The 25,975-nt window shown below is 39.3% G+C and overlaps 1 protein-coding gene across 2 annotated transcripts in view; it reads right to left on the reverse strand.

Moving 5' to 3' along the window:
- MYO1E (myosin IE) overlaps positions 1–25,975 on the reverse strand; it is a 160,477-nt gene that overhangs the window by 71,019 nt on the left and 63,483 nt on the right. For both annotated transcript variants that reach the window (XM_056572455.1, XM_056572454.1), the window contains exons 2-6: positions 21,954–22,097; positions 15,442–15,531; positions 8,202–8,296; positions 3,237–3,324; positions 939–1,028 (exon numbers count right to left, since the gene is read on the reverse strand). In XM_056572455.1, coding sequence (XP_056428430.1) covers positions 939–1,028; positions 3,237–3,324; positions 8,202–8,296; positions 15,442–15,531; positions 21,954–22,097 — 507 coding nt within the window. The remainder of the gene's footprint in view (positions 1–938; positions 1,029–3,236; positions 3,325–8,201; positions 8,297–15,441; positions 15,532–21,953; positions 22,098–25,975) is intronic.

Below are 25,975 nucleotides of genomic sequence, written 5' to 3' on the forward strand. Positions count from 1 at the left end.
GTCGAGCGCTGTAGTTTTTTGACAGGAATAGCGGGAGAAAAAAAAAAAAGACAAAAAGCAGTAATTTCTACTGCTATTCTCCCCGGCTCCCCTGACGGCCGTCATACTGCCGTGTCATAATGAAGAAGAAGCCTTATCAAGACAACCCATGTGTAAACACCATATTATCCACTGCGCCAAGAGCTACAGTTTCCCTGTAGTCACTGTTGGCAACATTTTTTGGCAATTCCATCCGACTGCCGGGGTTCCTTGAGTGATACTCCAAGTTTTAAGTTTTTAAAGAAAAACATTTATCAAGTCTTTCACCAGAAAACTGGTGTAAAAAGCTCTACATGTTTGTGCAAAACACAGGAAAAGTCACATATGTTGTCGCAAATAAGTGATTGCTCAAACATTTGTAACTTTTTTCTTACCAAGACCTACACAAAAATCACTGCAAATCCCCCCCCCCCCCTTAAATGATAGCCAGCCATGAGCTACATCTGATTTTTCTTTGGCATAGTTAAATATTAGTCAATACTCCAGAGAAAGAACGCAGCCGGCACTGCTAAACACTCAGTCCCCCGAGACCTCACAGCATGAACCTCCGGACGTACACGGCACTGACCCCCAGTGCTCACAGCAAAGACAGGACAGCTTACAACAATTCGGGTGAAGGCGAAAAGAGCACTGGGCACACAGGTTCCGGTCAATCAGTTTATTTGCAGGTGGAAATGCTCAGCAACAATTGTTTCGCTACTCGCAGGTAGCTACTGTTTTGCTACTCGCATGCTGTGAAAAAGATACCTGCGAGTAGCAAAACAATTGTTGCTGAGCATTTCCACCTGCAAATAAACTGCTTGACCAGAACCTGTGTGCCCAGTTAAATATTAGTATCAGTATTATATTAAAATTTTCCATAAAGAAAGTGACTGAAAAGTAGAATAAGTGGGACTTACAAATCTACTGGAGTTGTTGTTTCTCACTGTCTTTGCATTCCCAAAAGCCTCTAGTAACGGATTTGACTGCAGAATGATATCCTTTACATGCTGAAAATGACAACATGAGACACCATTAACATATCATACAGTGGTTTACACACATTTTATTTTGCAGTTAAGTCACAATTTTATATAATGCAAACAATTTTAGAGAGATGACAGAAGAGGCATTAAAAGCTGATACTTATACTGTATAAATAGAGTATCCCTGTCATTTAGAAAGACATTTGATAGGTCACACGCCAGTGCTAAAATCCCCCACTAATTGTTAGAACGAGCGGAGAGAAATGTAGGGTAGTGGCCTTCACTCTCTGGCTGCTGTGATCTCTGTCCAACTTCACTGGAGGGCCCCCATAGACTTATAACGTGGCCACCTAGTGAAGCTGAGCAGAGATTGCTCAAAGTCATAAAGTAGTATGCCTCTTCCAATGAGACTTTTACCTGTGACACGTTTTTTTTTTTTTTTTTTTAAATGACCGGGACATTTTCAATACATATTCTAAATAAATTATGGGCTTCTCACACAGGCTTAAAATTTCTTGTGGCCAAGCGCCTCAAGAGCTGCAGCATTCCTTGCCTCCTTGCTCCGCTAACCCTCCCACTCCTGCTTGACCAATGTCTCAGTTTTGGCTCTCAGTGCCGAGCTCAGAGGACTGGAAGCCCTAACATGTTAATTAACCCAGAAGGCGAGGAGTGGGAAAATGAGCAAAGCTGTGGCACTTAAAGGGGTACTCCGTTGGAAAACTTTTTTTTTAATTAACTGGCATCTGAAAGTAAGGCTGATTTGCAAATTACTTCTATTTAAAAATCTTAATCCTTCCAATACTTAGCTGCTATATGCTCCAGAGGAAGTTAATTTATTTTTGAATTTCTTTTCTGTCTGTTCACAGTGCTTTCTGCTGACATCTCTGTCCATGTCAGGAACTGTCCAGAGCAGGAGCAAATCCCCATAGCATACCTATCCTTCTCTGGACAGTTCCTAAAATGGACAGAGGTGTCAGCAGAGAGCACTGTGGTCAGACAGAAAATAATTTCAAAAAGAAAAGAACTTCCTCTGGAGCATACAGCAGCTGATATGTACTAGAAGGATTAGGATTTTTAAATAGAAGTAATTTACAAATCTGTTTATCTTTCAGGCACCAGTTGATTTATAAAAAAAAAAAAAATGTTTTCCACTGGAGTACCCCTTTAAGCGTAATGACCATTCCTCCTGGACACATGTGGCTTAGATTAAAAGTAGATTTTACAATCTATGGATTTCCCAATGCAGAGTTGATGCTGTGGAAAGCTGCCGCATCAAATCCACAGCATGAAATCTGAAGTGGATTAAAGAGGTACTCCGGTGGAAAACTTATTTTTTTTAAATCAACTGGTGCCAGAAAGTTAAACAGATTTGTAAATTACTTCTATTGAAAAATCTTAATCCTTCCAGTACTTATTAGCTGCTGAATACTAGAGAGGAAATTCTTTTCTTTTTTGGAACACAGAGCTCTCTACTGACATCATGACCACAGTGCTCTCTGCTGACATCTCTGTCCATTTTAGGAACTGTCCAGAGCATCATATGTTTTCTATGGGGATTTTCTCCTACTCTGGACAGTTCTTAAAATTGACAGAGGTGTCAGCAGAGAGCACTGTGGTCATGATGTCAGCAGAGAGCTCTGTGTTCCAAAAAGAAAAGAATTTCCTCTGTAGTATTCAGCAGCTAATAAGTACTGGAAGGATTAAGATTTTTTAATAGCAGTAATTTACAAATCTGTTTAACTTTCTGTCCCCAGTTGATTAAGAAAAAAAAAAAAAAAGTTTTCCACCGGAGTACCCCTTTAATTACATGTGAATGTACCCTAAAATGCATTTTTAGCATCACTCAAACTGCATGAAGTTTATAATGCTAAAATGAACTGACACTCCATTTAATTCAAAATGTATTTTTTTTTTTTATAATGGAGAGATCATATTTATTAATCATCCAATCAGAAGATCCATTCTTTTCCGTAGAGCTATAAAGGAACTTGAAGGCCTATGTCTGAGCGTGAACACAAACACAGACTGAGGCCAAGCGATCTACTGGAAATGTTTTTGCACTGCAGGAGGTAACCTTCTTACTGGACAATGAATGATTTTCAGCAGATCTTAGCACTGAAGTAGTATGTCAGGCTCATAAACATAAGAGGATATGAAGTTATTCATACAAATAGATGATATCTCCAGCTTGCATGTGTCTCTTTACAATAAGCCAAAAGTCATTTTCCTTACCTGAACTTTTGGGCCTCCCCCTGATATTTTAGAAATGTAGCTCATGATATATTTAGCAGCCACTGTTTTTCCTGCACCGCTTTCGCCACTAAGTAAGAAAAAAGAAGGGAAGGTAATGCACATTATTTCATGTACTTAACTAAGATACTGAATATTCGACATGAAATAGTTTAATGGAAACATGCCTGACAGATCTTTTCAGAGGTCATGGTTAATGCATAGAAGAGGCAACCAAGACTTTTTATACTTTTTTTTCACTTCTCCAACATAGAATTAGCATCCTTCATGGCACTTTGTATACATTTTCTTGATTTCAATGTGAAACAAATATGGGCTTAAATATGTACAAAGTCTCTAAAGGTAGATTCACCTTTGGCTAAGTTCACACAATGTTTTTTTTCCAGGCGTATTCCATTTGTAAAATGCATCAGCAAAATCGTGGGCAAATTGCATCTGCATTTTTAGGTGTATTCCAGGATAATTTTTTTAAAATTTGACTATGCTACAGGGGCTGTTAAGTTAGTGTAGTTCATAATTTAGGGTCTCATGTTGTTGTCTGTACCTAAACAGCATACAAAATGACTCAGGTCTCAGGTTTTCCCAGGTTGCAGTGCGTCACTATGGGATGTGTAGTTTAAAAGACAGAACTCCAACAGGAAATACCCAGTTCACAAAAAGATAGCAACAGCGTTATGGTAATCTCACAACATAGCCATTTAGCCCCAAGACAAGTGCAGATCCTTCTTGAAGGGGTACTACCATGCTGACAACTTTTCCCCTATCTAAATTATAGGGGATAAGTTGCCTGATCGCACGAGGTCCCGCCGCTGGGGACCCCGCGATCTCGCACGCAGCACCCCGCTCTTATCAGGCCCCGGAGCGAACATCCGCTCCAGGTCTGATGACTGCCGATCACTGGGCTGGAGTATCGTGACGTCACGGCTCCGCCCCATGTGACGTCATGCTCCGCCCCTCAATGCAAGTCTATGGCAGGGGGTGAGATAGCTCTCTCACCCCCTGCCATAGACTTGCATTGAGGGGCGGAGCGTGACGTCACGATCACCGGCCCAGTCATCAGACCCGGAGCGGATGTTCTGTGAGCTGTGCTGTGAAACGTGTTGCATTATGGGTGAATAAACGTTTTTATCCTGTTACCTGGTGGTTGAGCGCCCGTGTATCCTGTCTATACCTGGGAGATTTTATTGTTCATTTACTGCATTCGATGAGACGTGGAGTGGCTGCCGACACCTCAATTATATCTTACATCCTGATCCATTGTTGCACTTGGTGGAGTGTAACCCTTTGTGGTAAGCGCAATATCCACCTGTATGATCCTTTCTGTGTAACATACGGTATCACACTATGGAGCGCTGTCTGCTTTCTCTTTTAATGTAATTACAGTGACATTAATGTTAAAAACTTGGACACATTTTGTCTGAGATTATACCCAATGGTAAATTGTATGTATATACATATATATTTTTTTTATCTATCATAGGAACCTAGAGGTGAGAGATGTCACTGTATACAGTGGCATGTGTTGGAGATTTACATTGGGAACTTTTGATGTATACCTGGCAAATCTGCCCCTTAGGGTTTACTCTGTAAAATTATATTGTAGATAGAAGTGCTTGTTTTGTACAGGGGAAAAGGCCACACTGTTTGTCTACAAACAATGAATGTATTCCATAGCACAGGTGCAGCATGGGAGAAGTCTTGCAGATGGAGTGAGGCCTTGTAATAAGGGAGAAGGATAGACCATTGGTTGATACCAGAGAAGTGAGCAGTAGTAGAGGAAGGTTCAGCATTGGTGCCAGCATTGCAGATGAGTACATAAAAGCTAGATTTCCTTTTATGTTGTGAAAAACATCAAAGTAGAATTTAAAAACACAAAAAGTAGGCAACGAAATATAACAAAGCAATAATGGAATCGCCCCAAAATGAACGCTCCCCTGTTTTACCTTGACTTGCAGAAGAATACAGAAGCAATTCAGCATAAGTGGAAAATATATAGTAAAATATAATGAAGATTGTATGCTGCTATTCATGAAATGGGAAATGGAAATGTGGCTTTGGGATTATATATCGGAAGCTTTGTGGTTGGAATGATGTCATCTACCCACATGAGAATGGTGCAGAGGACAGTGTGTTAGATTGTAGAGTTACTATGAAATCTTTACATAGAATAACGTCCAAACTCAACAGTTATTACAAGCATTTTTATCCACTAAGTGCCTTAAAGGGAACTTGTCAGGTATTCTAGGCAGCCCAAACTACAGGCAGCATAGAACAAGCACCAGCTACCTCATTACAATGCACTATGATTTACATTAGCAGTAGCAGTAAAATAACAAAATACAGCATATTCCCCATGCCCACTGCAGCTCCATTGCTTTGGTCAGTCCTGGGGCCTCTGTTTCCTTCCCCTGATTACATGCTCTCCCTGCAGCCTCAGTAATTGACTAAAGTAAACAGAGGAATTGGAGCCGACCAAAGAGTTGTCACAGGAGTCGGAGGGGCAATTATAGTATATTTTTTGATATATAGAAGAAGGAACACTCACCGGATCGCTTCAAAATCAATGCTTCTTTATTGCATCATAGTCCGAACAAGTGGTACAGCAAACGTGGGGAGATGATTAGGTCAAACAGGATGGAGTGGAGCACCCCATGATTACTGTACCGCTTGTTTGGACTATAATGCAATAAAGAAGCATTGATTTTGCAGCGATACGGTGAGTGTTCTGTTCATTCTTCTCCTATATATCAGTTTACTATTGCGGACTTGAACACCCCAGGCTACAGATGCAGCACTTATCTATATACTCCAGGCCATCACTTGCTGGTCAGAGTAATCAGGAGCTCATCTATGATAGCTGTAGCCAGGTGTGTTCCTCTGCCTACTTAGATAGTGTATTTTTTATTTTACAGCCCTAGCAGGCTGTTATTTTAAAGGGGTTATCCAGGAATTAAAAAACAGAGCGACTTTCTTTCAAAAATAACCCCTGTCTGTCTCCAGGTTGGGTGTGGCTCTGCTGCTCACTTCCATTGAAGTGAATGGAGCAAAGTTATAAAACCACACCCAACCGGGATACAGATGTGGAGCTGTTTTTGAAAGTAATTAGCTGCACTTTTCTATTCCTGGATAACCCATTTAAATGAAATCTTAGAACCCTTTTATTGAAAAAATAACAGGTACAGCATATTTTTAAAGGAAATGTTAAACACTGATCCTGATTGGTTGAACATTAATATTGTAGAGCAATACAATAATGGGCAGCATTGACATGCAATGTCCAAGTCCCAAAAAAATCCTACACCAATACATTCTCATTGATGCATCTGAAAAGAGGACAAACAATGTACCCTAATGTCTTATGATATGGTAGCATATATCATATTATGACGTTTTAAATTTGTTGATTGTCCGTTAACCTGTGTATGGCTTTCATCACAACATGCTGTAATTTAGTGCACACAATACTCCCTTCTTAAAGGTCAATGATAAATACAATATCTCACCCCTTTAATTATTTAGCTCATTATTTTTTCATACATCTTAGTTATTTTCTCGTTCACTGATAATGATCTTTTGTGGAAAACAAAGCAGCCAATGCTCCAGTTCCTGTGACTGCCCACATGTACCATTCACCTTACATGCTTTCCAGGTGCTTTAATGACACTTAATAAAGAGAATCCTCTGGGGACTAGGGATAACAGCCCGATCTTCACTAAAAATAGACTGACTCATTAGCTCTTTATTCCCCAAGCATAACAAACCTTTGAGGTTTGGGCAAAAGATGCCAGGATGTGAGCAAATTGGAATACATTTGTCCATTGGAAATACCATGTGACACATCAATATTATAGGAAGAAAAGCTTACCAAGCTTGTGGAGTGCACTAACTTGCAGTAAGATAAAATATATCAGAAGTAAAAATATTATAACTGGAAAGAGCCTCAGAATGGTCATTTAGTCACTTCCTGACCACCCTAGATGTGATGTTAAGCTAAACTTAGTCAAAAGGAGAGGAGAGATTTAGTAAGCAAAATAGTCAGTATCCTGGTTTAAAATGATACATGCAATGCCATTTTTTAGACTCTTTAGTATAAAAAGGGAGCAGAGAAAAGGGGCATAACTAAGAGGAATATTAAAATGCCAGTGCCAGAATCTTTATTTGCGTGTCCAAACTTATCCCACAGCATATACCATAAATTTTGCACAGTTTATGCCTGTCTGGTCTAGTTTATCCTGTCTAAATTAAGACAGCAGTATTAAATTTACCCGTCCGCTTCTGATAAAATCTTTACATACTTTTGATGTGAGAAGAGTCTTTCCTTGGGGTACTTTCACCCATGTAGTTAAAAATACATTCAGTTGAGAAAACATTGTGATGTTCTGTGTCTTAAAGAGATTTTTCCACAGGATAGACGATAGGTGTATGGCCACAAGGGCCTATCTGCTAAGATCTTCCACAATCAAGAGAGCTCCCATCTAAATGGACTGACAGTAATTGACCACCACTTTATTCATTGAACTATATTGATCAAACTATTTGTATTTAATTATATAGCACCCTTGGTTCCAGAGCACTTTACATTTGATAAAGGTTAAAATACATGATACAAACACATGTGACCCAGATTAAATTGCAGACTGATATAGAGGGAGAGCCCTACAAAACGAGGACTTACAATCTACAAATCCAACATCCCCACCCTATGACCCTTATCTTCAATGAGATCCAGCCCCCATACAGGTGTATCAGCTCCTCATACATATTAGATGACTGTTGAAACCATTTGGAATTAGTGGGTTCTCCTATTTTAATCTGATATGTAAGCAGTTTTACTTTTTTGTTCATTTATGGATACATGAGATTAAGTCACAAAGCTACAAACCAGGTAGCCAGGCTACAAAAACTCATAAACATAGGAAATATATCATAAAAACTAAAAAGTCTTACCTTATAATGACACACTGATTTTCCCTGTCAATGATCATATTTCTGTACATGTTGTCAGCTAATGCATAGATATGTGGTGGGTTTTCATATGGAGCCTAGAATACAGAAGTCAAAGTTTCAGAGAAAAAGTTGGCCAAGTAAACAAAATATTTAGCCATCATTTTAAAAAAAAATCTCTGTTTTAGGGAGAAAATGAACTAGACAACTGTAAAATGTCTATGGTGCAAGTCAAGGGATCAGACCCTTTGAGGCTTTCACCAAGCTTCATTGGATCAGAACCCCTCGAGGCTGGGTGCAAGCCTCAAGAGATCCGATCTAATGTCCTCAATAAAAAAATTTAAAAAAGAAGAAGAACACAGAGACAGCACTAAAAGGTACTATGTGTTCAACCTTGCAATGTTTTACCTGAACATTGCTGTCGGCTCTTTCTCAAATGTGAAATTGTCATCATTTATACAACTTCATTTGTCCAGCAATACAGCTTGATCTTCAGACAAAAGAATGGTTGCATAATGCAAAATTCAAAAGGTCCTTGTATGAAATAAATCTTATATAAATGTACAGTAGATGGCTTAAATATATTTCAAGAAGTGTGTTATATATTCCAACAGGAAAAGCTCTCAAACTAAGAAATGTGGCCATTTTCCTGAGGACGTATGAAACACAGATGTATGAAGAAAAGGCAAAATAAAATAAAATAAAAATTATAATAATAATCTCTTTGACATAACCTAACTTCTAGAATAACAACATCTATCCAATCATTTAGTGTACGGGTGCATTCACACCACATTTTTGCTATACGGCAACCATGACTCCGGCAGCTAGTGACTCTGGTCAGCTCATTTTTGAACTGCATCAGTTTTGTTTCAAGACTAAAAACAGAGGCAGACCACAGTTTTCAGTTCAGCAACAAAACCAAATACGGTCCAAAGATGAGCTAAGTGTAGTCACTATCTGACTCCGTCTGGCTACTTGAAGTGAGGGAGGTGCAGCATGGGTCCAGTGGGGGCACGGAAGCAGCTGGTTTTTAAATTCTCTCGAAGGATCTGGCTGCCATATAGCCAAAACATGGTGTGATTGAACCCTAATAAGAAATGTTTACGTATTTACAAAATTTTTATTACAGTTTTTGTTGTTTCTAAAATTCAGGTATCTAGATCACTATGCTGCTGGCTATTTTAGGTAAAATCTACATAGTTTAATAATTCTGTACAAACATTGTAGCTTGTTATACTCCTAAATTGTAACCCAGAGTTCCAATTGCAATTCTGCAGGTTCCAGGACTAAAATCTCAGTATGCCTTGCTGACTATATGTCTGTATGGAGCTCATTCTGATTGCTGGCACTGTGAGAAGAGCAGTCTTACATCAGGCACTGTACATTATTTCCAGTTAGGAAAATATAAATATCTTTGTATGTTATTGGAGTTTATTAACTGTTCAAGTTTATTGACAGTTTCCCATAAGTACAGCTTTTTGTTACTGTAGTATAGGTTCTTATCAGTGGCCTTATGAGGGCCCAAAGTGACATTTACTGCACTTCAGGTGATATGAATTGCATAATCTGTATATGTGAAATACATGACAGCAAATACGGACTAACTAATGAGAATGGAAAGATAAGAAAGAAGTTGTATGGTGTGTTTTCTGTTATTTTTGTAAGTTTTGTGAGAGTGAACAGAGCCTCATAATTTATACACAGTACACGCCTGTTCAATGTCCAACTTTCTATGGCCCAAGAGATGGAGAAAGTATGCCGTAAACAAGCTGTTTTAGGATATGTTCAGACAGTGTATTTTAGGTGCTCATTTTCATCACCTGAACCAACAATGAAAAAAGAGGAGTTTTTCCATTAGGATATACCGTATTCACTCAGTAAAGGGATATGTTCACACAGTATAGGGCATGTTCAGAGTGTACATAAAAAAAAACCTCACCCAAAGAAGCCCTGAAAAGAAACCTGATGGGTGATTTATTTAAATCTCTGCAGAGAAAGTGGTGCAGTTGCAGAAAAAGCCTCTGAAAAATGAAAGAAGCTATTGGTTGCTATGGGCAACTGCGCCACTTCCTGTACACAGGTTTTTATAAATCTGCTACCTGATTCCAAGCTCCAATAGACTTAACTGAGAAATGTTCAGAAACAGTGCTATCAATGCAGCAACTATGCACCCATTACTTCAATGGAAAATTGGCCAAAAAAAAAAGCAGCACTGAGAAAAGAAGTTACATGTCAGAGTTTGTTTTAGGGCTTTTTGGAGGGTTTATTTTATTAATCTATGTATTTATTTATTTTTTCATACTCTGTGAGCATACCCTTACACTGTGTGAATATAACCTTATACTGAGTGAATATAGCCTAATGGAAAGGAGTTCCATCTTTCCTTTTTGGATCCACTCTTGATTTTGCTTAAAAAAAAAAAATAATAATAATAATAAAAAAAAAAAAAAAAAAAAAAAGTGACCAAAATATAACCAAAATACATTGGGGTTTCTTTACTAAGAGTGAAGTGTAGTTTTCTTTATGGGTTTTGATTTCCGACAGGTATTTTCCCAAGGTATTTACTAAGGTTTCCCTACATTTTGCACTTTTCCCTACCTTTTGCTTTTTTTTTTTTTTTTTTTTTTTTTTTTTTACAACTGCTCTGATCTGTCGGGTTTTTCCCAGCTAAAATCCACCACATTTTCTGTGGAAGCTTTAGTAAATATGTTTGGATTTTTCAAAACTGTCAGGGACACGCCCCTTTTGTCAGGACCATGCCCCCCCCCCCTTTCTGGTTTTTCGTGTAAAATGGAGGGTTTTGTTTTTTTTGGTCGCAAATTGTGTCGCATGGAACGTGCAACACAATTTGGGAGCAAAACCCGAGAAAAAAAAAAAAAAAGAGTCGTGATCACGTTAGTCAATAAGCCCCATTGTGTAAACGAAGTCTAACACTTGGGTGTCGATCAGGTAGCCTGAAATCCTGAGATAAAGTATACTTGGAGTGCCGATTAGGTGGGCCCCAGAAAAAAAAATAAATAAATAAATAGTGTGGTGCCCCTGGGGATTGCCCAGGTTTAAAGGTGTAGGGCCCATGGGGGAGATTTATTAAAACCTGTCTAAAGAGTGGTTCAGTTGTGCATAGCAACCAATCAGATCGCTTTTTTCATTTTTCCCAGGCCTCTTTAAAAATGAAAGAAACAATCTGATTGGTTGCTATGGGCAACTGGTAAATTTTTCCTCTGGACAGGTTTTGATAATCTCCCCCATATGTTCCTTACCCCCAAAATGAGGAAGGGAGTCAAAGGGATTTTTAAGCTCTTTTAGATGCTTGGGTTGCAAACAAGAGCACAGATGGGATTCCATCTTTGTCAGCAAGATCGCCTGCTCAGAAGACTTTGGAATGGCTACTGGGCCCCTTTTCCTTCTGTGGAGGGTTTTTGCTTTTTTGGCCAACCTTGGGCCTTCAATAAAAAAAAATTGCATTGTTTCAACAAAGTTGCCTACACTCTTAAGGGCTATTCCGGGCAAAAACATCTTATCCCCTATCCAAAGGATAGGGGATAAGATGTCAGATCGCGGGGGGCCCGCCGTTGGGACCTCCATGCAGCAGCCCGCATTCTATGCGTAGCTGCATCTGCAGTTTCGGAAACTGCCGGGCTTCCAAGACGGTGACACAACGTCACGCCATGCCCCCTACATTCATTTCTATGGGAGCGGGCGTAACGGCCGCAACGCCCCCTCCCATAGACATGAAAGGAGGGGGCGTGGCGTGACGTCACGTCCCCGTCTCGGTATCCCGGCGGTTTCCGAAACTGCAGATGCAGCTACGCATAGAATGCGGGCTGCTGCCGGGAGACAGGGGATAAGATGTTTTTGCCCGGAATACCCCTTTAATGTAGATTATAACTGCATGTAAACATGCAAAATGTTAAACATGCACTTAAGAAGATACATAAAAAGTGACAAACACCAGTGGACATACTGGAAGTACAGTGCAGTAAATGTGGTTCACAAGGACCTTTGGACAGTGACTAGAAGACAGAGAAAGTCATTAAAGTTTGTAAATGACAGACCACATGCAAGTACAATGAATATGGTTTGGTAACTATATATTTTGAATCTTCTGAATATTTCTATTGTAAAATATTATTCTTTGCAACTAGTTCCACTAAAATGTAGTTCTGCATGCTATCTGGAGGCATGTGGTAAAGGTGAGGGAGAATATTTGTACTTGCAGGATAGGGTTGGCTATTCTTTATAAAGGCTAGTTACTGGCTAAAACCGTAGTAACCTACAGTATCTTCTCTATAAGAAATCTGTTGATACATGTATTTATGAAATAATAACCCACAGGTACCATGTGAAGCAGAGCCTTTTACATTTAGGATGAAAGAAAGAAACCCAATAGACTTGCCAGCACTGACATTATCAGCATTTTAACAGATCTGCTTTCATTCTTCTATTCTATGGAGGAGAGGAAGTAACCAGCTGGATTTCATTGGACTCATTGTACAGATCGTTTGATTCATCTTTTTTTTGAACTGTGACTTCTTTTTTATCTTTTCTTACTGATTTCCTCTTAGCGCTAAATAATAATAAATATGTTTGATCAGTGCACAAATAGATCTGTCTTTGTTGCTGCTCACGAACACATAGTAAAACGTGGCCTAATCCAGATCATATTTCTCATTTGTGACGTCGATGGGCTTTCATTATAGGAACTTATATAATACTGCTGTGGTTATTCTTATCTTTTATGTACATAATATATGCATAGCAGGGAAAAAGACAGATAAGAATGTAAAGATCTTTGCATGGTTAACATATGAGAATGTAATAAAAGAATTATGTAACAAAAATACTCTGCAATAATCTCATGTTTTAGCATGGTATCTAAGGTAGTGTTTGGGAATTTTTATTTATATGTTCGGAAATTCCATTCTATTTGTGTAAACCAGTAGCCAACACCAGCTGACATTAGGCTGTCAGGGAAATTGCATGGGATTTGAATTACCTCTGGAATTCCTGCCCTACTTGAAGATATTACAATAAAAAGTATATACAGTAACGGCCGTAAATGTTGGCACCCTTGAAATTTTTCAAGAAAATGAAGTATCTCTCACAGAAAAGGATTGCAGTAATACGTTTTGCTATACACGTTTATTCCCTTTGTGTGTATTGGAACTAAACCAAAAAAAGGGAGGAAAAAAAGTAAATTGGACATAATGTCACACCAAACTTCACAAATGGTCTGGACAAAATTATTGGCACCCTTAACTTAATATTTGGTTGCACATCCTTTGGAAAAATTTACTGAAATCAGTCGCTTCCTATAACCATCAATAAGCTTCTTACACCTCTCCGACGGAATGTTGGACCACTCTTCCTTTGCAAACTTCTCCAGGTCTCTCTTATTGGAAGGGTGCATTTTCCCAACAGCAATTTCAAGATCTCTCCACAGGTGTTCAATGGGATTTAGATCCGGACTCATTGCTGGCCACTTCAGAACTCTCCAGCGCTTTATTGCCATCCATTTCTGGGTGCTTTTTGACGTATGTTTGGGTCATTGTCCTGCTGGAAGACCCAAGATCTCGGACGCAAACCCAGCTTTCTGACACTGGGCTGTACATTGCGAACCAAAATCTGTTGGTAATCCTCAGATTTCATGGTGCCTTGAATGTGTGCAAGGCATCCAGTGCCAGAGGCAGCAAAGCAACCCCAAAATATAAGTGAACCTCCACCATATTTCACTGTAGGTACTGTTTTCGGTAAACGGTAGAATGATGTGCTTTACCAAAAAGCTTTATCTTGCTCTAATCTGTCCACAAGACGTTTTCCTGGAAGGACTTCGGCTTACTCAAGTTTATTTTGCCAAAATGTAGTCATGCTTTTCTATGTCTCTGTATCAGCAGTGGGGTCCTCCTGGGTCTCCTGCCATAGATTTTAATTTTGTTTCAATGTCAACTGATAGTTTGCACTGACACTGCAGAACAGCTTGAATATCTTTGTAACTTGTTTGGGGCTGCTTATCCACCATCCGGACTATCCTGTGTTAACACCTTTCATCAATTTTCTCTTCCATCCACACCCAGGGAGATTAGCTAAAGTGCCATTAGTTGCAAACTTCTTAATAATGTTAGGCAAATCTAGATCTCTGGAGATGGACTTGTAACCTTGAGGTTGTTGATATTTTTCCACAATTTTGGTTCTCAAGTCCTCAGACAGTTCTCTTCTTTCTGTTGTCCATGCTTAGTGTGGAACACACAGACACACAAGGCAAAGACTAAGTGAACTTCTCTCCTTTTTATGCTTTCAGGTGTGATTTTTATATTGCTCACACCTGTTACTTGCCTCATGTGAGTTTGAAGGAGCACCATATGCTTGAAACAATCTTATTTTTCCACAATTTTGAAAGGGTGCCAATAATTTTGTCCAGCCCATTTTTGGAGTTTGCTGAGACATTATGTCCAATTTGCTTTTTTCCCTCCTTTTTTTGGTTTAGTTCCAATACACACAGAGGGAATAAACATGTGTATAGCAAAACGTGTTACTGCAATCCTTTTCTGTGAGAAATACTTCATTTTCTTGAAAAATTTCAGGGATGCCATCTAGAGATGAGCGAAGTTACAGTGATTCGATTCGTCACGAACTTCTCGGCGGTTGCTGACTTTAGGCTGCATAAATTAGTTCAGCTTTCAGGTGCACCGGTGGGCTGGAAAAGGTGGATACAGTCCTGGGAGAGAGTCTCCTAGGTCTGTATCCACCTTTTAAAGCCCACCGGAGCACCTGAAAGCTGAACTAATTTATCCAGGCTAAAGTCAGCACCCGCCGAGCTGAGAAGTTTGTGATGAATCGAATCAGTGTAACTTTGCTCCTCTCTAGTGTCAACATTTAAGGCCATGACTGTATATCTATCCATATTCCTATCTGTGAATAAACATTTTGGAACATGACGCTACAGCAGCATTTGGTCAACTGCAACTCATGTTGAAATTTTGCAAATATGGTAAATAGTGCATGACCTCAACTTTCCAGTAGAAAAAGTTGGGAAAAGAGGCCATGGGAGAAATCTCAGGATTTTACACACAATCTTTCTATAGAAGGAAACATAGGTAATGTGATTTTATCTCAACAATGTCAAGAACAACTGCAATTGGACAAGACACTCCAAATCGCTTATAACATGTAGGTGTTTAGGAAGCTTATATTATACAGTGGGAATAAAAAGCACTCTAACCATAGTAAATGTCATACTTACAGCTCCTTGGTACATTTCAACTTCCTTGTCTCCAAAGTAAGGCATTTGTTTAAATGGATTCACAGAGATCAAAACTGGTCCAATGTAAGTCTGGGAGCAGTTATGGTCAAGAAGTAAATACGGTAGTTACAATTGCTTAAATAAAACTGTATTAAATCCAATATGTTGAATTGCTAAAGATTAAAGGACAAGTATCATGTAAAAAAACGTATCCATTGGATAGAGGATAAGTTTTAGATCACGGGGGGTCTGCTAGGGCCCCCCATGATCTCCTATTTAGAGCCCCAGCATTACTATACAGAGGCATGTCACAACCCCCGCCCAGAGCAGGGGCCGCCTGAAGCTAGTAGATGGGGATCTTCAAACATATTAAGTTATCATCTGGGGCAACAGAAAAAAATAAATAAATTAAAAAACAACATACCCAAAACTTTGTCACCTACCTCTGGCCCCCTGCATGTGTCACTGCAGCTCCCATTTAGTCTGCTTCCAGTCTTCTGCCTGCTTACAAGACAAGATCTAGGAGCAGGGCCTGCCCACTAGGCCAATCATTGACCATGTTGGGCCGCTACAGAGGGCAGGGCCTGCTTCGAGCTTTTATCTCGGAAAAAGGCAAAAGACAGGAGCAGCAGAGGACCGGAAACAGATGAAACAGGAGCTGCAGTGGGATTGGTGGTAGATAAATATGAGTACCGTATATATTTTTTTCCCTTTTTTTTTTACTATGGATCCAGCAATATAGGATTTCCTTTTTAGCACCAAAATACCCCTTTAGGTTGCGTTCACACCTGCATATTTTCTGCTGCAGATCTGCTTCAGCATGTTTTGCCTCCCATTGACTTCAGTGGGCAGCAAAATCTGCTGAAGCAAATATGCAGCAAAAATATGCATATGTGAACGTACCCTTAGAGTCCATTCACGCGTGCAAATTTTGCTACAGATTTTCTGCAGCTGATTTTGCTACAAACTAAGCTTTGGAAAATATGCAGCAATATGCAAGTGGGAACGCACCCTTAAAGAGGCCCTGTCATTATAGCAGTAAAACAATCAGTGACTAGGTGAGCGAGTTGGTCCTATAGGCTTACTTTATGACAGTCTTGGTAATGAACAACAGGGAAGAACACGCTAAGCACACAGTTCGCCCAGCTAATTCTACAAAACAAAAACTTTTAGCATGTCTCCAGGACACATTAAAAGTTTTTAAAATGACAATGCACATTTAAATATTGTTCAGAAGGAAAGTGGTTTTAGTAAGAAACTAAACATTAAAACAAAGTGGCACAATCAGAACTGTTTGGAAAATCCATGCAAAATTATTATTTCACTGCAAGAGCAGTGGGTGCTTGGAACAAACTTCTAATAGATGTACAGTGAAAGGTGACATCAGTAAGATAGATAACACTGGTTAAACATTAAAGCCATATACAGCAGAAATCTGCACCACTGCCTCCCTGTAAAATGACATCTGAAAAGGTCACAGAGAATGCTCAGTGCAGTCTTTAATTCATCTGAGTCATGTTTAGTCTTTTGTTGTCAATGCCCATGGGTTCTGCTGTAAAGCATATCACTATAGTAGATGTTCATAGCTCAGCCGCCTACTCCTCTTCAAAGGCCTAAAGCATGTCCAGAAACATCTCCTATGCATGTCATTTAGACAGCTCCTGTCTATTGTATAGTTAACTGTATAGTCCATTACTGTATAGTCAATTGCCATGGGGCTTGCTATAAAGCATATTTCTAAAATCTGTTAACAGCTCAGGCAAGATGGCAACCACCATAATAGTGCAAGCAAAATAAAGTAAAAGAAAATAGTGCAAGTAAAATAAAGTACCAGAAAATACAGAATTAATTAGAAAACATGTTTCACTCTATCAGGACAAATAAAGAATCTAGGCTACACACATTCTCTTTAACGCCCCATGCTTCAATCAAAAACCATGTTAAATCAGTAAACAAGCCTATGATAATACAGTGTATTTTAGCAATCTATAAGAAACAGGAACTTAAAGAAGGTATATGGCATTGAAAAGAAGAAGTACACAGAAAATACGGGACAATTAATGTCAAATGACAATGAAGATGTTATGCATAAAATATACATTGTGAGGGAAAAAAAAGGGAACACAGCCTACATAAGTGTACTTCCATATGGCAATAAATCAGTCTTTGGGTGAGACACATAACCTAAAATAGTTCATATACAAAGTCTAAAATGCATGGTGTCATGTAAACAAAAAGTCAGTTGTGAAATATTTATAGTAAATATGTCCCTTTGGCGAGAGCAGAGATCTATGGACATTCAGCACAGATTCACTTTTACTAGAACATCCCTCATGGACAGAACAGTTTGTAGATAAACAATAGCACCATTTGATCGCGTGTCGAATAATCCCAGTTTAAAGCAGCACAGTTTAACACTCATTCATGACTGCACACATAAACAATCAGTTCATTCAGGGCCTATTGAATGCTATTCTAATCCTCTGTGGGTTCAAGAACTCAACTCACATCAATGGAATGTCCCTCTTTTCCACCACAAAACAGTTGTACACTTAATAAACTGATTTACATACATAAACTGTATATACAAGCACAGGACAGTTAATAAGTAAAAAAAAAAAAAAAACTTAGAAAGCTGCAGTATTACATGTGTATTTAAAAAAACATGTGCAAGAATCTATAGGTCCTTTAGGTGGCCTCTGATGTCAAGTTGTTATGTCATCCCATAACTGTTGGGATAGAGCCCTTACAGGGGTACTCTGCTGAAAACATGTTATCCGGTATCTAAAGGATTTGATGACCCATGTGCTAGTGCTATAGTGATAAGGGAGTATCACTTGCACTGGGGAGTGTAGGAAGACTGCTCATGTGGGAGCTGTAATGGCATATTTGACATCACAAAGCTTTTGCACACAGAAATATAATAAAACAGCTAAACAGAATGATTCACACCTTGTATGGAGAATACAACTCAAAGACTTACCGTATTTTCCAGAGTATAAGACAACTTTTTAATCCCACAAAAATGTTCTCAAAAGTCAGGGGTCGTCTTATATGTGGGGTGTCGTCTTATACGCTGGGTGCTGCAGTCCGCCAAGACGCTCGGGGTATGGATTATCCATACCCCGGGCGTCCCGGCCGAGATGAACTTCCCCCGTCACATTCGGGACATCCATGTGTCCCGAAAGATCTTTTTGGGACACAAAGATGTCCCAGTTACCTTACTACAGCCCCGTGTTAACTTTTAAAATGCAGGGGCCGCCAGGAGGTAGCGCACACAGGGACCTCACTGACGTCACTGCGTGCGCTCATAGCTACAGCAGAGTGAAGCGGAGCAGTGAGGACGCACAGGCATGGTAAGTTACCTGCATGTCATCTTCGGTGCAACGACCACCGCTCCTCCGGTCCCGGGACCAACTGCTATGGCCTATAGGCCATAACAGTAGATTGTGGTGGTCAGCACTGAAGTGGGGCAGTACACAGACATACAGCCTCCAGCCAAACACTGTATGGCTGAAGGCTGTATGTCTGTGGGGTCCACTGCCTACCTAATGTGTGTATGTGTGTGTGTGTGTGGGGGGGGGGGGGGGACTACAACCTAATGTGGGGGAAATTATACTGCTAACCTAATGTGGGGGAACTACAACCTAATGTGGGGGAACTACAACCTAATAAGGAGGAACTATACTGCCAACCTAATGTGGGGGGAACTACAACCTAATGTGGGGGAACTATACTGCTAACCTAATGTGGGGGGGGGGGGGAACTACAACCTAATGTGGGGGAACTATACTGCCAACCTAATGTGGGGGAAACTATACTGTCAACCTAATGTGGGGGAACCACAACCTAATGTGGGGGAAACTATACTGCCTACCTAATGTGGGGGAACTACAACCTAATGTAGGGGAACTAGGCTGACAACCTAATGTGGGGGGGGGGGGGGGAACTAGGTTGCCTACCTAGTGTGGGGGAACTATGCTGACAACCTAGTGTGGGGGAACAATGGTAAAGTGAGTATATCCCAAACTCTATATTTTAACTGTAAAAGTTTTGAGTTGTCTCATACGCCCAGTCGTCTTATACGCCGGAAAATATGGTATATCACCTAGTGTTTTCTTTACTTAAAGTGGAGAGTGTTCTTCAACTGGTAGTTGTCATAATGGGCTACAAATCTCCTATTTTTCCCTTTCCTGTTTATTATACCTACTGATAAGATGACATGGCTCACAGCTGAATGGATGCACAATAAAGATGCCCTAACCAATCAGGACACTGATTTTATTTCCCAGAGGACCTCTGAAAAATTAGAGGAGCAATCTGATTGGTTGGTAGCATCTGCTCCACTTTTCATGACTACAAATTGACACCAATCTCTCTGAAAGCCTTAACACTGAAGCTCTAATCACAAAAGACTATACTAAGCTGATCATTTCAAACCCAGTGGGAAATATATAGAAAAAAAAACAATTTTATACATTTTTTTTTTTTTTTTTAATTGGAGGTTCTAAAGTGATGGGAAACAGTAACATATCCATATTAGATTCTGCTGAGTCTAAATGGTTTCAGTAGTGAGATTTGTAATACAATGTAAAAATATTTTCATGTGCTATTGTAACTAATTCTTATTATAGCTGGCCGTTTCCAATATTTGTGTAAATATAGGATATACATTCTATGAGTTTTAGTAACATTTTATTTCCAAGTGGCTTAAAAGGCATCAGAAACACTGTCATGAAGTTAAAGCGTACCTGTCAGATCACCCCCCCCCCAAAAAAAAAGGGTGTATGTTGCTCAGTATCTCATCCTGATCATGTACATATAATGTTTATGTGTCTGTGACCTATATTTCTCTCAGAATTAGCTTTATTTCTGAATTACCTTAATGTTGTGATAACCGCTCCTCCTCCCTCACTCTCCTCAGTCACTGGTCTGGGGAGGGAGCATCTGAAACCCTTTCCTTTCTGGTTTTATGCTATACACACACACACACACACACACACACACACACACTGTGTGCTTACAGCTTTTGCAAAACTACAGCTCCCAGCATGCCCACACATCCTTTGAGTTGTAGTTTTGCAACAGCTGAAGGCATATGATTGGTAAAACTCAGATTTACAGCAGTGTTGCTGCAGGCTGTGTTCCTCCTACTGTTGCAAAACTACAACTTCCAGCATGCCCAACCATCATTTGGCTGTGCAGGCATGCTGGGTGTTGTAGTTTTGCAACAGCTGGAGGCATATGATTGTAGTCCCCCTGTATTAGATACACACACACACACACACACACACGTTGACTTAATTTATTCATACACATGCACATTACCTAGACAACACAGATTTACACACACATACATATATATCCACACACACACACACACATATATACATGCAGGGACACTGACTTTTTAAACAAAAATTCCTCCATTCAGTCCCCATCTTCAGTCACCAGCTTCTTTCATCATCTGCTCACAGGCAGCAGTGTGCTCCCACCCCTCCCCCCTTCTCCTCACACAGGTAGACTGTGAAGTAAACACAGACAGTGATTGAGCCGATCACAGCAGCTTTACATCTGCACACCTGTCAATTATGAAGTGGGTCCATGACTTAGGTCATGACAAGTGGACACAGCCAGGCTGGTATGTATCCCAGGAGGCAGGGAGGCAGTTTTTTGACTGGCTTTTCAGTATGAAATATTGAAATTTTTTCAATGAAAGCAACTGAAAAACCTATTGGTTTTGCATGCTTTACAACATATCAAAAGTTTTTATATCTGACAGTGCCCATTTAAATGTACTCTCCATTCGTTGACTATGATTCAAACAGCATACAGCAGGGAATATATTTTTAATATAGCTAAAAATGGGGAATTCCAGCATATACTAAGCAAACCTAAAAATATATACTTGGCCAAAGGGGTTTTCTGGGCTAATATGATTAATGGCCTTTCCTCAGAATAGGCCATCAATTGTTGGTTGGCGGGTTGCTGACACCCAGCACCTCTAGTGATCGGCAGTACCCATACAACAAATTAAACAGGGCCAGAAGCAGTTTGGTCCGTTCATTGCGTAGTAGCTGAGCTGCAGTAATAAGGTACCACCACTACACAGTGAACGGAGCCAACTGCCTCTAGCCCTATTCAGTGTGTAGTGCGGGCACCAGGCTGTGTCCCCTTTTTGAACGTAGCGGAAAAGTGTTTACAAAAGTGTCTAAAACACATAGTAAATGGGGCAGAAGTTGTTTTAAACGTCTTTATTTTAGACGCAACATTTTAGCACGTTTGCAATAGTAAATCTACGACCATGTCTAAGCCATTTCAAACATGAGAAAACAGGACTAAAGGCTTTCCAAATAGAAATGTAAGACAGTACATTTGATATGAGTAGCACCAAGCAGATATAATCTCCTGTCCAGCAATTCGCTGAAGTAAAATGATATACACTCTGCAAGAAAAACCTGTGTGTTACTTCATTGATCCAGTGTAAAACACCACAATAGACAAAAGGATACAAAGATGAAATCATCCATATAGCGTTTTTTCAAGTTTTCCACTATAGAATCTTCAGAAATTTTGGACAACAGGACCATATCATCCACTCCACTGTGCTTAACATTGTGGCTCTGCCAATGGTATCTATAATGTCCTTTGCTGCCCTGCAAACAGAAGAGAACAGAAAAAAAATATATATATAAATATATCAATGAGAACATAACATTACTGGAACACACATGAAGTTCTTGTGGCAGTTTTATGAGCCAGACACGGCAGTGGATATAAAATCTTAGCAGCCTTAACTTTCCTACATTTCTGTCTATTTTTTAGCCATACAATAACCACATCTATAAAATCAGTGCCTTATTTACATTGCGTTTCTGGGAGATTTGTCTAGTGCAGTAAATATTACTTCTGTACATATAATAAAAGAGCTTGTCCAATCATATATTACACTCAAAGGGGTACTGCAGCGAAAAGTAACATCCCCATCCACAGCATAGGGGGACAAATGTCTGATTGCAGGGTGGGGGTGGGGGGCTTGGGGGTCCTACAGCTGGGACTCCCTTGAGCTGGGGTCAACACAGGCTACATTAATTTCTATGGGAGTGTCAGATGTCTAAATACAGCACTTGGGTCTTGGCTCTTTCATAGAGAATGAATGGAGCACTTGAGAAAGAGCTCCTTTCAGAGAGTTGGGGCCCATGCAGGAGATCACGGGGAATCCCAGTGGTAAGACTTCCCCACAATCACACTTATCCCCTATCCTGTGGATAGCGGATAAGTTACTTTTAACTGCAGTACCCCTTTAATTGAAATAATAAAAAAATAAAAAAAAAGTGGCTGTCACTGTGGACCAAACACTATTATTATTCATAATAATAGTAATAAATTAAAAGCTATATTATGATTATCATTAATATTAATACATATAATAAATGCTTTTAGCCAAATTACACTTTAATCTTTTAAGCTGCAGCAAAATAGCAAACGACAATATTTATAAAAAAAAAAAATATTTTTATATATGAGGTTGACCTGCAAGCAAAACAACAGGCAAAAGTAACAAGAAATGTACTTAGTTTTCCAATAATACAACTAAATAAGGATAGGTGATAATTGGCTGCAAAGTTGTGAATCCAATTAACACATTGTTACAGGAAAATTTATCATGTTGTTTATTCAGGTGTAATCTTTATATTACAGGACAGATATTCAATGACCGTCATGAACGGTGTTGTTTTTCAAGGCTATGTCCAGCTGCACATATGGCCTCTAGGCTTAGCATAACACTGTAAAGGGTTCCTTCCTTCTGATATGCATGATTTGCAGGGGTCAGACTCTCCACTGATGCTATTTCTTTAAATTATGGCTATATTTATAGATTATTATTTTTATCTATTTTATTTATTTTATTATAATTTTTTTTAATACAAAAGTACAAAAGTTACGTTTTTCTACCATCTTCCCATTATTAGTCATGATCCTCCAAGTATATATTGTCTGCATATCTGCCTATTTTTTTTCAACATTTTCCACATTTAGTACCAGAAATATTTGCAGTACATAGCATTTTGAGGTACTTCGCTGGCACTGCAATCTCCAGATCCAAATATGTCAATGTGAACAGGGTATTATAGTTCGGTAGAAACCAATGTTTCACGCCACAAGGCCTCTGTCCACATCCTAAGCTGTCCTTTTTCGTTATGGATTTTTTAAATAATGGACTGCTTTTGCAACTGAATCATGCGTGTCACTATATTCTTTTTTGCTCAAGAATCTAGCATTTTACCTAGGGTTGCACAAAATATAGCAATCAAATTGCGATTGTTGGGAGCTGTTGTTTTGCAACAGCTAGAGGTACCCTGGTTGAGAAACACTGTAAAGTAATCAGAGATGCGGGGCAAACATAAAAAACCTGATGCTCATCTAGCCCCAATCCTTGCAGGTCTGAAACAGATCCTGTTCTCCTCTGAACAATCCTGGTATCTTCTCTGTGCTCCTGACAAGAAAATGGTTCCAGGACTTTTCCCATCCAGACCAAGGCTGCAGTCATGTGTCAGGCCAATGATTGGCTGAGCAGGATGGTCTTGTAAGTCATAAGACCCCGGACTGCATTTAGGAAAACAGAATCTGTGGCAGACCTACAGGGGACCAAGGCTAAGTAAACATCAAGCATTTCTATGTTTCCCCCATACCCCGGCACAATGATGTTGTGACAAGGGAGATGTGATATTCGGGGGGTGGGGGGGGGATGTAATGTGGGGGATGGAAATGAAATCGGGGGATTTCCCCATTGGTTTATTAGATCACAATCGCATCTAGAAATCACAATATTTACCTCCAATCGCACAATTTCTCCAAATTGTGTGGCCCTAATTTTGCATTACAAGGCTACGTCACTTGGTGCAAAAACCTCATCTCAATTTAAATGTTGATGATACATACTTAGGTCCCAAGATGCTTTGCTTTCCTGCTTCTGATGCTGACACTTTCATGTGATCTTGAAAAATAATGTAAATAACCTCTGCAGTTCTATAATGTATATTTAATAAATGCCTTCAGGACTGTTTGATCTTGTTTCATTAAACTACACTAGATTTATCTCCTATTACTTTAACTACCTCTGTTATTGCGTTCTCAAACTGTAAGTCCACTTATGGGTAAGGAATGTATTTAAATTTAGCAAGAAAAAGAGGGCAGAGTCACTTATTATAAAACATATTTTATTGATATACATTAAAATACATAGTATAATGTCCTTTGTCCTGGGGGTGGTGTCCTCTCAGCAGTAGGGGCATCTTATACCAGGACTGGCCAATAGAAACCTAATTAAAATGATTCCCACCTGATTAAGTCTGTTTCCATTGGCTCATGTAGCTAGGAATGCGCGGACGCTGCTGCTTGCGGAACTTGCATCACCAGCCTGGTCATGTGAGCGGTCACATGACGGCATCACATGATCGGCTGTACGCGATACAGACCCAGAAGAGTGCCATCTCGCAGACCCGCTCATGCGCCCTACAGACTGTCAGTGCAGCATCAGAGATCCCAATAGCAATCACCCATCCGGAGGGAACGGGGGCTGCTGAGGAATACTCTGACACTGCACTGATCCCGGACCTGGAGATAGACCATACACAGTATTAAATGGCAAATAACATGATAGCAATTTGTTTAAAAAACAAAGTAGTGCATATATAATTATTAAGTGAACCTGGGGTGATAATAATAATTCATGGACCAACGATTACTATGTGCATGTGTAACAACCATTTTCATATTATATACACACACACACATATATATATATATATATATATATATATATATATATATATATATTATATGTATATGTGTATATATATATATATATATATATATATATATATATATATATATAATATATACACACACACACACACACACACATATACGATATTACTCATAACCAATCATATTATATGTATGTTTAGTGGATTGCTTGATATGTGTACACATGATAGTGTTATATAATTCATTGTGTGTATATATAAAGTGCAACCTAAAAAAATTTGCTAATACAAGATAAGGAATAAATGTAAATAAAAATGTGCAATTCATGGGATTATTATGCACAAATGTTTTATGCTCAAGTATAAAATGTGCTAAATAAAGTGCAAATGTGTGATTTATATGAAAATATATAGAAAAAAAATACGTAAAAACCATGAAAACATATGTGATTATTATGGGCAAAATTATGTCATACGTGCAAATAATTAACTATGTGGATAGTGATAAATAGGGTTGGAAAATAAACCCTGGAAATAGAAGGGGAGGGAGGAAGGGGGAGGGAAACAGGGGAAAGGAAACAGAGGAGGAAAGGGGCAGGAAAGGATGGGAGGGAGAGGTAGGGAAAAAGCAGGTCCAATTAGCCACCAGGTAACAGTCCGTCCTATACTGTAGATTATAGTGGTCAAATTATTGAGAAGTCTCTCACTCCAAGATCCGGATATAAGCTGTTAATCCAAGGGAGATACAAGAAGGGCACAGTCTG

The sequence above is a fragment of the Hyla sarda genome, chromosome 4, assembly GCF_029499605.1.
Source record: "Hyla sarda isolate aHylSar1 chromosome 4, aHylSar1.hap1, whole genome shotgun sequence".
Taxonomy (NCBI): domain Eukaryota; kingdom Metazoa; phylum Chordata; class Amphibia; order Anura; family Hylidae; genus Hyla; species Hyla sarda.